The sequence below is a fragment of the Podarcis vaucheri genome, assembly GCF_965113315.1.
Source record: "Podarcis vaucheri genome assembly, chromosome: 14".
In the NCBI taxonomy this organism is placed as follows: Eukaryota; Metazoa; Chordata; class Lepidosauria; order Squamata; family Lacertidae; genus Podarcis; species Podarcis vaucheri.
The window spans coordinates 18570027-18583122 of NC_138752.1; the positions used below are offsets into that span (position 1 = coordinate 18570027).

General features: G+C 45.0%; 1 protein-coding gene across 5 annotated transcripts in view; it reads right to left on the bottom strand.

The window, feature by feature from the left end:
• Positions 1-574: 574 nt before the first annotated feature.
• Positions 575-13096, bottom strand: part of WDR93 (WD repeat domain 93) — a 30682-nt gene continuing 18160 nt past the window's right edge. For 4 of the 5 annotated variants that reach the window (XM_082198483.1, XM_082198482.1, XM_082198481.1 and 1 more), the window contains exons 13-18: positions 12860-13067; positions 11977-12037; positions 11056-11212; positions 7243-7396; positions 4899-5018; positions 3015-3619 (exon numbers count right to left, since the gene is read on the bottom strand). In XM_082198483.1, coding sequence (XP_082054609.1) covers positions 3601-3619; positions 4899-5018; positions 7243-7396; positions 11056-11212; positions 11977-12037; positions 12860-13067 — 719 coding nt within the window. In that variant the 3' untranslated portion in view covers positions 3015-3600. Of the gene's footprint in view, positions 3620-4898; positions 5019-7242; positions 7397-11055; positions 11213-11976; positions 12038-12859; positions 13068-13096 lie in introns of all 5 variants that reach the window. The other variant, XM_082198479.1, reaches the window with a different exon arrangement.

Consider the following 13096-nt stretch of genomic DNA (forward strand, 5'->3'; position numbering starts at 1 on the left):
ACCTAGAACAGGAATCTGGTTATGGTTCAAGGCCAACCTATTCCTGGTCGCTTCATCCTGGCCTAAGCCTGTATATTTCTTTCTGAAAACAGAGGCAGCTGGGGCTGATTCTCTCTGCTGGAGGAACCAGCCACCCAATCAATTGAATTGCTGGCAAGAATCTATATATAGCCTCAACCTTGCACCCACAGATCATGGTGAAATTTTGGGAAAGGCTTCTTTTTGCACTCCCTTCCTGGTAATCATTAGCATCTCACTTCTCTCTCCAACGCTTACTTATCTCATTCTCAAAATGTTGCTGTCTTCCAATCCTTGCATTATCCAAACCAACATCTGCATTCAAGCATCGAGTGCTGGTTCTACAGAATCCATCTCACTGCATGTGTGGCAATTCTCCATCCTCCGATTGTTTCTATCACTACATTAGTAACTGTTCCAAGTATAAGTATATGGGTCACACACCTGGTTTTGGGTAGCCTGTGCAACAGCTTGCAACAACTAGCCATCTCCCTGTTTTATGCTGCTGTACTGGCACTTCAAGCTTCAAAGCCGATTTACACAAAATGACAGACAATGAGCAACTAAATATTTTATTTGCATTTATCTTGACATTTGTTGATTCTCGCCAAATCCTTCAAGTAATCAAGACAGTATTGGTAATTCTAAATTAATACTAACATAGTGCAATAGCCACTGTGGCGTGAAACTGTCTCCAAATTCAAGATCTCCAAACATGATGTAATATGAGTTCGTGTTTTCGTGTGTACAGAGAAACATTAAATCAGTTAACAAAGGTTTCCTAATCATGAACACTAAAATCCTACTCTGCAGGTCTTTTAGACTGGCAATTACAGGAATGCCCTTTAAAAAGTATCTCATCAATCATTTCTGCAGTGCTTTGTAACTGCCAGACGACCTTCTTGGGAGGTAGAACACAATTTAGAATGACTTTAGCTTTTACACTTGTCTCATGACAATAGAAAGGAAAATAACCCTATGTTCTAGCAGTACACGGAAGTAACTACTATAACAATGTGCTATCCAAATGAAAACACAACCAGATTTTTCAAAAGGCTGGAATGTACAAGAAAATCATGTGTGCATCTACTAACAAAATAATTACGCTACAAGGAGACTCCTCTATAATGTTTAGAGGGGAAATGGATTTTAAAAGTCTCTTAAATGAAGCCTGCACTGAAAAAGCCAAATCACAAGGCAGGGGTTCAGATTCTGTTCCAAATAGGATAGGTGGGTTGGAGAACCTTAAATGGCAATGCTGGGATCTCAGTTTAGCTGTGCTGTTTTTTAATAACAAAAAATCCTTTCCATTTGTGTCTTGCTGACAAATGGGTGTGCATGAGTAGTTCAGAGAATGTAAGAAACTTGCAGTAACTGGGCTTTTGCTGCCTTTCTGCAGCAGTCCATGCAATGCAAGGTACTCTGTTATCTCTGCGTCTGGCAGATAGTGTATTCTGTGTATATCATGGTGGAGGGACTTTGTGGAAGCATCTCTCAACTCCCTATGCTTCGACTGGCTCCATTCATGCCTGGCTGACATGAGAGTGGGAACTGGCAGTGCTTCCAAGGACACTGGGGTACGGTTGGTACAGTTGCTTGTTGTGTGCTTTAGAGTACTTCTGTTTTCCCCTCACCTTCTGCACTAGAAATGCATAGTATCCCAACGTATGTCCCCTCCAGACCGTCCTCATATTGTGCATTCATGATGACTTGTGTGCATGATGGTATCAGAGAAGTTATCCGCAATTCCGCTGTCGATACTGTTTGAGAACTGCTTCATTTGCAATTAGTGCATGTCCTGTAGCTCCCTGCTAAAATCCTGTAACGTTTATGCTACAAATGTTCAGGGGTGGAGGGGTTGTCCCACTTTTGTTGGATTACAGCGCAACGAGTGTCCCTCCAGGCAGTAATAATGTGGTAACAGGGAAGCATCGCAGAATGATGCTTATAAATCCACTATTAATGATGCACCTATTATTGCATCAATTGCATGTTGCAGAACACAGCCACAAACAAAAAACACCTGCATCACATTGATGATGGCTGTTGGCTTGCTGTACCCATAGGACTACCAAAGCCAGGTTAATAATAATTGATTGCTACAATTATATGCTGATGTTGGGGGAGGATCTCCCTTAGGATGGAGGCCAAATTGTCCCATAAAGCGTCGCCCTAAGAGACAGCTTAACAACACACCAGAGGCCTGCGGCTTATTCACATTTGTGGATTAAACTTTTAAGATGGTTGTCAGGAGTATTTCCACATCAACACACAAGATAAATATGCTGATGGTTCGTCTGCATTTTAAGGAAGACTCCTGAATCAGCTGCCTACTTTGGCTGTGGCAATGCAGCGCTCTCTAGTGGAAAGCTATGCTGTTGACATTCTGCTCGGAAAATACCTCTTAAACTCATAAGCAAGATTGTCAGCTCTCACAAGTACTACCCAACTGGATCGCTGAGACGCGGATTCAAGTTCACCAAAGCTTATTCCACAGTAGGTTTGTTAGATTTTTAAGGTGTCCTGAGCCATTTTGTGAAAGGTTATTGCAATCCCAAAGAGCAGGGTGTTTCGGAATTACAGTCCTAACCATGGTTTAGCACAATGTGAACAAACATAGAGAAGCCTTGAGATAACGTGCTTTCTCCCTCTACCCTAGGTTTGAAACAAACTATGATGTGCCATTTCATCCTATTAAGTGCAAATCCTTGTTCTGAGGCTCAGACTAAATGCCAAACTCTAATATGCCTCAAACCAGGATGAGAGACAGGTATGCAAAGAAAAGAATGAGTGCATCATTCCAAGGCTCCTCTTCATTTGTCCACACAAACTGTGGATTGCCATTATGTTTGAGCTACCTTGCAGCCTGTGGGACCCTGGACCAATGAAGAGTGCTCCACTGTGATTTGGAAATACAACTAACTGCCAGTGGGAAACAATTGTGCCTATATCTCCACCATTAAAAGTACCTGCAAATAGAAGCAGCACAAACCACATTTTCTTGCTCCTCTGCAATTTATTTGCATGTAAGGTTCCCATATTAACAAAGTGAACATAGTGTCTTCTGTTGTTATTTATTTGCTGTATTGTACTATTCATTTTTAAGATGTCAAATACTGGGAGGTGCCGTGCAAGAATTAAAAAGCAATCAAACCTAGGCCCTATCTATAGGTTCAGGTTCTGAGCAGATGAGGAGGCGGTGATGGAAGAGACAGTAGACTTAGCGCACTTGCAGAGATTTCTTCAATATTCTGTAGCACCACATATTCCAGTTTCCCAGTATCTTTGCCTACGTCTCCTGTATTTTGCTCCACTTCCCCCTTGCCCTTCTCTGACATTAATTACATTTTAACAAGGTTTGCCCTTTAAGCCTGACAGTCTATTCCCGTTTTGGAACTCATTACCTATTGGGTTCAGAGCCTGAAGGCTTGTGATGGCGGATCGGGTGCTCTTTGAAAGGATCCAAAAAAAGGTTATGGGATAAAATAGCCAAGTTACGCTCACAGCCGGAATTCCTCAAAGCGCAGAATGTAATTCATTGGCTCATCACTGAGTCCTCTGACTAGTGTGCCGGCCGATGTGTCATGGCTCTTCAGTATCCCTGGGAAAGAAGTTAGAGCACGAAAGCAGAATTAACTGCTGATTTAATAGCTGCCATGTGCAAGGCTGGGAGGGAAATGTATGCAGGCACACCCACAGTCGCTGTACCATTTAAGCTTTCCAGAGGTCTCTGGGCTGGAGCAAGTGCAGTGCATTGGAGCTGGAAGCAAGGAAGAACCCAGAGTAGGGTTTTGCAGCTAGAAGTTGGCTGCACTTTTAGGCACTGTGCTCACAAGGGACAGGAAATGGGTTTAGCTAGGGCTGCCATATGTCTGGAATTTCCCGTACATATCTGGACACAACTTTTGTGTCCGGATTTTCACTTAATGAAATATGGCAACCCTAGTTTAGCACAACCCTTCATGGTAACCCAAGAGCTGCCAATTATCCTACAGGACTCAGCTCAAAGGTTTTGATTTTATCATTTGAAGTCCTACACCTCTGTTTTTGGGACGCCGGTGGTGCTGTGGTCTAAACCACAGAGCCTAGGGCTTGCTGATCAGAAGGTAGGCGGTTCGAATCCCCGTGACGGGGTGAGCTCCCGTTGCTCGGTCCCTGCTCCTGCCAACCAAGCAGTTCGAAAGCACAGCAAAATGCAAGTAGATAAATAGGTACTGCTCTGGCGGGAAGGTAAATGGCGTTTCCGTGCGCTGCTCTGGTTCGCCAGAAGCGGCTTAGTCATGCTGGCCACATGACCCGGAAGCTGCACGCCGGCTCCCTCGGCCACTAAAGCAAGATGAGTGTCGCATCCCCAGAGTCGTCCACGACTGGACCTAACGGTCAGGGGTCCCTTTACCTTTACCTTATCTCTGTTTTTAAGTTTTAATGTTTCACTGTGCTTATTGTTTCAAAATGCTTTCGATGGTTCTTAAATATTTAAAAAATGTGTCCCTCTAACTTCCTTTTGTATCACTGAAGTGCTTGCCCTAAACGGCCTTGGCCCAGTATCCCTGAAGGAGCATCTCCACCTCCACCGTTCAGACCGGACACAGAGATCCAGCTCCGAGGGCCTTCTGGCGGTTCCGTCACTGCAAGAAGTGAAGTTACAGGGAACCAGGCAGAGGACCATGAGACACAGACATTTTTCTAACACTAACTGGTCAATAACATCCTTCCTAGCAGGAGGCAAAAAGGTAAAAAGCTCCTTATGACAGCAAAATAACCTGCTTTAGGAAATCGCCTGGACTGGCAAAGGATAAGCAGCTGTCATTAAGATGACAGGCATGGGTTGATGAAAGATACAGCAACACAAAATCAGCCTCTGAGAGTGACCAACTCACCTAGTCTCCTCTTCCTCTAACACTTCTTGTGACTCTCCCTTTGCTAAGGATTTTGCACAGTTCTTCAGCAGGCTCCAGCACTCGGGCATCTGTTGGCTAATTGTGGACAGCCGCTGCAAGCTGGCAACGAGACAAAGACAGAGATTCCATCTCCCTGGGCTCCTGCCTGATCCCACTTTGCCATGCCTCATTCACTCAGTGCCAGATGGTTAAGCGATAAGGAGTTAAGTCAAAATGGTGCTCCCCAACACTGTAAGTAAGGCTTATCCTTCGTAGTTCTCACTTTCAAGTTCTCAAAGTGATTCACATTCGTTCATTTTTATAATAGCCACATAAAAGTAAGTGGTCGGGACAAATGTAAAAACGAGACATATAAAAACTTTTATAAATAATGCAATTAATCCTTATCACCTCCTCATACCATTTAAACTGGTTTTGGTTGTTTCATATTATTGTTGCATTGGTTTTAACATGCTGTCAACTACCTAGAGGACACAATTGGATAAGCAGTATAAAAGCATGAGTAAATAAAATTACTATTACTATTATTAATTCAAATTATATCTTTCCTCTCAAAGAAGACCAGGACAGCAGTTTAGGCCAATTTAGCCCTCAGAATAGGGAATACTCAGTATAAGGAAAGGTTTCATGGTGCTCATCTGTGTGGACCATGTTGTACTGCCATCTGATGACATTACAAACAAACTGCACCCTGTGGAACGCATTACAATAAATGCAGTATGCAATCTTCCCTGAAATTGGGGCTTGATACATAGTTTATCCAAGGAGATCACAAGTCTTCTCTACTGCTGCACCCAAAGTATACAGCAGCACCTCCGCCCAAAAGCATTGACCTGTCAAGGCAGGTACTAATCTATAGGCATATGGGTGCTATTAAATCTGGAAATCTTGGGACCTGGGGTACACCCCCTTGCTCCATTAACAGTGGCCACTATCCTGTGGAATGTTTATCTCATTTGCTTCCCCTGAAACATCCTGAAGCAATTAACATCAGTTTTTACATCAGCGATAAAAACATTTATGAAAACAATTTCAAGTCCAGTGCAAAGAAAGGCTGGGATAAAGCCTCTCCTCCTCATGGAGGGGAGGTCTTGTGGGCGGGACGCGATTTCTGCGTCACGCAGGGGGCGTTATGCCCCCTGCCCCAGTCACCTGGCTGGCGCACCACGCCCACAGGTAACCGCCCAACCAGGGGGCATGGTTTGCGGTTTAAGATACCGCTGCACCAGCCGTTCCGCCTCACTTTTCACCTTTTCATCGCGAGTCACCCACCCACTGCTCCCTTAGGGCTTAGGGCTTAGCTTTTCGCTTGACTTTGCTATGGACCTTTTGGTTGGTCGCCCAGGTTGCCCAGGGGGCCTGGTAGGAATTTTTCCAACTGGCATTAGGCCTTTTGGTTTTTTCGCCTACCTCGTAGCAATCGTCACAACTTTCTTGGTATTTGGCGGTTAGGCATTGGAATGTCTTGCTGGTGTGTGGAAGGGCTAGGTGTGGCCATCGCCTACCCCTTCAAATTTGGGTATTCCGTTAAAGGAATCCGGCGGTCGTGGATCCTGTCCGATGCCTGTGTGGCGGGGGGCCATGGCACGGCCCTCGGTGACATCAGGGGAGAGCTTATAGTTGTATTAGCATCAACAGGCTCCACCTACTTGTGAATAAACCCCCTTTTAGGCTCACCCCTTTCCAAGTGGGTGGAGTCAATCTGTCGTGGTCCAATGCCTAAGCCAATACCTTCTCACTTGCTGTAATCAATAAAGTTGTGGCCTTTTCTTGCCCATTAACCTTATACACTGTGTCCGTGTGTCTTTATTTCACAAAGCGGGGATCGGGTCCTCGAACCACAAAACTATCCACATAAAATGCTTGCTGGGAACGGAAGGTCTCTAAGAGGCACCCAAAAGTCAATAGAGACAGCACTTGTTGGGCATGGAATGGGAGAGAGGGCAGGTGTTGTTGCTATACTATAAGCCTAAATCCCAGAACAGACATCCTGATTATATGGTATCTGCCCTCCTGCAGACTGGTGAAGCAACTGGTTGGGTATGCGATGGGTGAGATTATATTCCAGGTATCCTGGGCCCCAAGATGTGTGTAGATGTGCATGTCTGTATCAGCACCTTGAACTCAGCTTGAACAGAATATATGTTTTCCTTATGTCCTTGGTGCTATGCCAGAGGAGAGTCGGGATGCACCAAGTTTGTTTGAGAGTCTAACGCAGTTAGGCAGAGTGCTGATCTCTCCAGAGAATACTCCCGCTCCGGTCCCCTGTCACAATCATATGAGCAAAAATGGCTCACCAGCTCCAAGTCTTTTTCCGACTTACCTATCTTTTAGGAAGATGTTACAGCGCTTGTCCCAGGGTAGGACTGCTACGGCTAAGGATTCAGGTTGCTCTTTGGCTTTCAGGGCAAAAGCCTCCATGAATGGGTAAGTCGTGAAGTCAAAGATGAAAATAGTTTCAGTTTGCTGCTTGACCCCTGTGGGCAGAAAGAGAACAGCTTGCTAAGAGAGAAATACACACACACACACACACACACACACACACACACAAGTTGGGATGGGCACTATTTTTCTCTTTGGGGGGCTGTACTCCCGTGGGAGAAATTTGTTAGGAGTCGCATGCCACTAATGTGTTATTGTTTTTAAATCACATACAGTCGTGCCTTGGAAGTTGAACAGCTGAGCTCCCGAATGTTTTGGCTCCCGAACGTCGCAAACCAGGAAATGACTGTTCCAGTTTGCAAACTATTTTTGGAAGCCGAACATCCGACGGGGCGTCTGCGGCTTCCAATTGGCTGCAGGAGCTTCCTGCTACCAATCAGAAGCCATGCTTGGGCTTCCAAACGTTTTGGAAGTCGAATGGACTTCCGGTACAGGTTCCATTTGACTTCCAAGGTATGACTGTATTCTACTGTTGAAAGTAATTTGGGTCTTTGTGGTTGACAGTGACAAACAGACAAACTCATTCATTCATTGATACGATAAGCTTATCAGCTTGGCAGAGTGGTTCTTGGTTCTTGCCTCCAGGTGCAAGCAACAAAGTTCAATAAATAGGACCAGGAAACTTCTAGAGAGGAGAGAAGACACAGGGAGATTCCACATTAAACAGCGGGTGTGCTGGATCACTGCAATAGGATATCTGAAAGTCCGCTGCCTGCTAATTGATACATTTCTCCCTTGGAGATTCCCTCAACTAAAAGGAACCTGATAAGAACTGGAAAGAACCATGTGGGGGCGGGCGGGCTTTTTCGTGTCACTTACAAATGTGACGCTCACTTTCACTTCCTGTGAACCAAAATAGCCCAGCAGTCTCAAAGTGAGCACATTTTGCATACAGAAGGCCCCAGATACAATACCTAGCACCTCCAATTGAAAGGATCAGGTAGCCAATAATAAGAAAGGTCTTTGCCTAAGACTCAGGAGAGTCATTGCAAGTCAGAGAAGGCACTGCTGGACTAGATGGGTCAGGGGTTTAACGGTATATGCCACCTTCATTTGTTCAAGAGGTTACAACAGTGGGAACTGTTAATTAGCCAGGAATTAGACCAGAAAGGAAGTCGCTCAGCTTGTAAATTGCTGCATGCAAGCTTCATTGCCTCAGAAACAGGGTGGGAGGGTTACTTGCAATTTGACTGGAAATATTATGAACTACAATCTTGCACATGCACGGCATGAGTATTCCATCGAGAGATGGGGAAACTGTGGCCCTTGAGATGCCATTGCCCTACAATTCCCAGCAGTCCTGGCTATGGGCCATGGCTAGTTGGGGCTAATGGAAGTTCCAGCCATATGGTCAAAGGCAGCTGGAGTTGGGCTTTGTGCATGCTCACTGTTGAACCAAATTGGCCACATTTCAGCTGAAACCATTGACTTGGCAATCTAATTTCTCCTACGTGACCTGGCGGGCAAGGCAATGGGGCCGCACAGGAAATTTTACATACCACAACAGTCTACAGTGCAGATACAAAGCAAAAAAAGTTGCAAATTTTGGAAGGGGGGTTCTGTAATTACAGAAGTTTTAGCAGAAGCATCTAGTTGGCCACTGTAAGAACTGGATCCTGAACTCAATGGGTTCATTGGCCTGATCTAGAAGGCTCGCTTTACATTCTTAAACTGATTTTTGTGAACCACCCATCAATTAAAAAATTATTCAAAAACTCCAAATCGCCAAAAGAGAGGAAATGCTTCGGCAAAAGAGGACTAAAGCAAAGATTTTTAAATGCTAATTGAGAGAGAGAGAGAGAGAGAGAGAGAGAGAGAGAGATGCAAATTTAGAAGCAATTACTGTAATTTAAATAGAAATATATTGCATCATATCAGGGAAGACTCTGGGCAAGTGACCTGTGCCCTTGCTCTGTTTCCTGTTCAAGTGTTAACCACTATTGGGCAGCTTCAAAGCTCCTGCCCTCACTTCTTCTGTTTTCACCATTAACCAAACTTTAATTGGGCAGCCCTCCAAATAGAGGACGCCTTCAAGTTGAGGTCTGACCTCTGAAAAGTAGGGTGCATGGCCACCCCATCAGTCTATCAGATCTTGGCCTTCTTCCCATATGTATGTTGTGTCAGATACTAGAGATTCCTGAAGAAAACATAAGCAATCCTTTTCTTTTAAACAGGACGTAAGAAAAACAGAACGGTAGAAGTGGGGGAAGGGAAAAGGAGAGAGGACATTCTGAATGATGATGATGATGATGATGATAATTTTATTATTTATAAACGGCCTCAGACTTGTATACCTGAAGGAGCGTCTCCACCCCCATCATCCAGCCCGGACACTGAGGTCCAGCGCCAAGGGCCTTCTGGCGGTTTCCTGACTGTGAGAAGCGAGGTTACAGGGAACCAGGCAGAGGGCCTTCTCAGTGGTGGCGCCCGCCCCATGGAACGCCCTCCCATCAGATGTCAAGGAAATAAACAACTATCTGACTTTTAGAAGACATCCGAAGGCAGCCCTGTTTAGGGAAGTTTTTAATGCCTGATGCTGTATTGTTTTTAATATTCAGTTGGAAGCCACCCAGCCAGATGGGGAAACCCACCCAGATGGGTAGGGTATAAATAATAAATTATTATTATTATTATTATTATTATTATTATTATTATTATTAATAATAATAATAATACCCTGCCCATCTGGCTGGGTTTCCCCAGCCAGTCTGGGCAGCTCCCAATAGAACACTAAAAACAGAATAAAACTTCAAACACTAAAAACTTCCCTAAACAGGGCTGCTGAACAGTATTATGTTCTCCGGCCTCAATTCCCCCATCTTCCCAGATCAGAGGAAGACTCAGTGGGAGGAGGCATCGCCCAAGAAGCAACTTTCCTTCTGCCCTCATAGAGTCCAGATTGTGTGGCTCTTTACTTAACTCCTCAGACTCAGTCGCATAATAGGGGTTGGTGGCTGCTGAATCGGACAACAGCCCTTTTGAGAAACACTGACAAGCACCTCAGAGGTAGCAAGTTATCTGCAGGTCCAGACTAGCCAGCCTCCACCACAGGGCCTCAGCATGCTACTGAAATACAGTGGTACCACGGGTTAAGTACTTAATTCGCTCCGGAGGTCTGTTCTTAACCTGAAACTGTTCTTAACCTGAAGCACCACTTTAGCTAATGGGGCCTCCTGCTGCCACCGCACCGCCGGAGCACGATTTCTGTTCTCATCCTGAAGCAAAGTTCTTAACCTGAGGTACTATTTATGGGTTAGCGGAGTCTGTAACCTGAAGCGTCTGTAACACGAAGCGCATGTAACCCGAGGTACCACTGTAACAGCTCTCCTTGGGCAAGTTTCAGCCGGCATCTGCCACAGCTACCTGTCCAGGGTCCTGAAAGGCCATGCTTTGCCTTGCCTGTTGTAATCCTGCATGGTCTCTTTTGGCTTTGCCCTGTCAGATGCGGCCCTGCAATGCCAGTAAGTCCCTTGCTTTAATCCATCATCTCCTGGATTGAGCCAAGCTAGAGCACAACAAGCAGGCATCTTAAAGAGTTCTCTGTGATGCTGCAGAGACCACAATAGAAAGACATTTGCTAACCACATGAGGCATGTTATGGGGTCTTCCAACTTCAGGGGAAGGGCTTGAATGCCTTCAAGTGCTATTTCTGAGTTTTGAGTGCCTGCTCCCTTTTGTATCCAGGAGATCCTACCTTGGAGGAGCAAGTATTGGCCCTGAGTATCCACAGAAAAAACGGGCTGCCAGGAAGTTGCCACCTTGTAGGAGGGAGGCATGATGAACTGGGAAATATAATCTTCTGTGGTGGTGTCCATCAGAATGACCGTGCCATCCCAGAAGAAAAGCAGCACCTGGAACAATGAAAGTTCATCACTTATGACAGAAACCCACCTAATGAACTGATAGGGTTTCTATAGCTACTTGGTTGGATGGGATCAGCAGTGGGTCTTGGCTTTTTCCCAGGTAGGTTATGATTCACATTCGCAGGCACAGCTGAGCAGAAGATTTTTTCAGGATTTTAACAGTGCAGCGTAACAGGGCCAAAGCCTACCAGTCTGGCTTCGTCCTTCCCTCAAAATCCAGAGGATGAAAGATGTAGGGCTAGGCAGAAGTACAAATCCCACTTCAGCCAAAAATGTATTAATTGATGCTGAGAAAACTCAGTTTCTTAGCCTCAGTTCTCCACATGGAGAGAAAAGTAGTTCGACTAAATATAAACTGCAGACAGATGATCACTACTGTTGTTGGACTGGACAGCCCCTGTTAGGGCTACTGACCTTTTGATTTTGTGTACTTTTAAGTATACAAGCATAGTTTATGTGGGCAGTGGGGCTTTTTTCACATCTGACAACTACTCTAGGCCCCAGTTTAGATGTGTTATGGCTGCCCACACACTTCTATTGGCTAGCTGTCTATACAGCATCCATACTCTACCCACAAGAAATTGTAAGTCTTAACTGAAAATTTTGTGCCTAGATACCTTAATCTTGGTGTGTTAATCTAACTAAAACAGTATCTCCTCTGTCTGTCTCTCCCCGCCCCCAATACTGCTTTCACAATTCTGGTATTCAGAAGATGCAGAAGACATTATGGGAGGTAATCAGAAAACACTCACTGTATCAGGTAAGGAAGAAATGGTTGCTATAGCAGTGATGGTCTGATTGGGAATCTCAGGCCTAAGAAAGAAACCCAAGTTTGTGTTACTCTTTGTGCATTTCTTCTTTGGGCATCTTGCGGGGAAAGCACATCAGTGAGAGCAGAGAGGTGGATTCACATAACTATTCTGGGGAAATGGTTTGGTTTTGCTTCATATTGCAAATGAGGCCAACAGAGTGTTCTACAATGTTCAAAAGTCATTGCCTCCAGCAGACATAGCCTGATGCGTTCTTTTATTTTATTTTATTATCATTTTTAAACAACACAAGTCTCAGATTTCTAAACAACAACCCCCCCCCCAAAAAAACCCAACAACACTATGTTGTCAATCAGGATTGCTGGGTGAAATCCTGAGAATATATCAGGAACTTCCTCTAAATGCTTTAAAACTCTAGGAGTGGAGGTATTCATTTTAATTAATGAGAAACTGGACTTCCACATTTCACCCAGTTCCTTGGCCTTCAGGATTATCTTGTTAGAGGTCACTTCGTTTATCTGCACCTGCTCTTACCTACTTATGCTCTGTTTCCCTAACAATACCCCCTTGTATCCCAAGTGGCCTTCCCTTGTCCCTCTGGGTGGTATTTTCCAGCCGCAACTATGAATTCCAACTCCCAATACTCTCTTGGAACCAGAGTAGTCCCAACCAACTCCAATAAAAAGAGGACTAGAAAATGAAGTACCCTCTTCTTCCGGGAAGTACAGGAGTGGAAGACAAGGTATGCAGTCCTATTTGTCTTTGGAGGGCCTGGGCTAAAGAGTCCTTTCAATAGGAGAACCTCTCCCACCCTTCAAACAAGGTTCTGGGTCTGTAAACAGCCAGGATCCTGCCTCATCCGTACCCCAGCAGCTTGGTGTCAAATTCTTTGGCCCCCGATGTAATCATGTGGAGAGACCCATCTGTGCACAACACCAGAAGCTTCACTTTGGTGCTCGCAAGAACTTCACTGGAGCCAGGCGCTTTCTCGCAGAGTGAGGGTAAACCTGGCATGAACTGGATGCTTCGTATAACGTATCCATCAGGGAGCACAGTCACAGACAACGGGAACCCTAGGAAAGCATAAACACAGAGGGAGAAC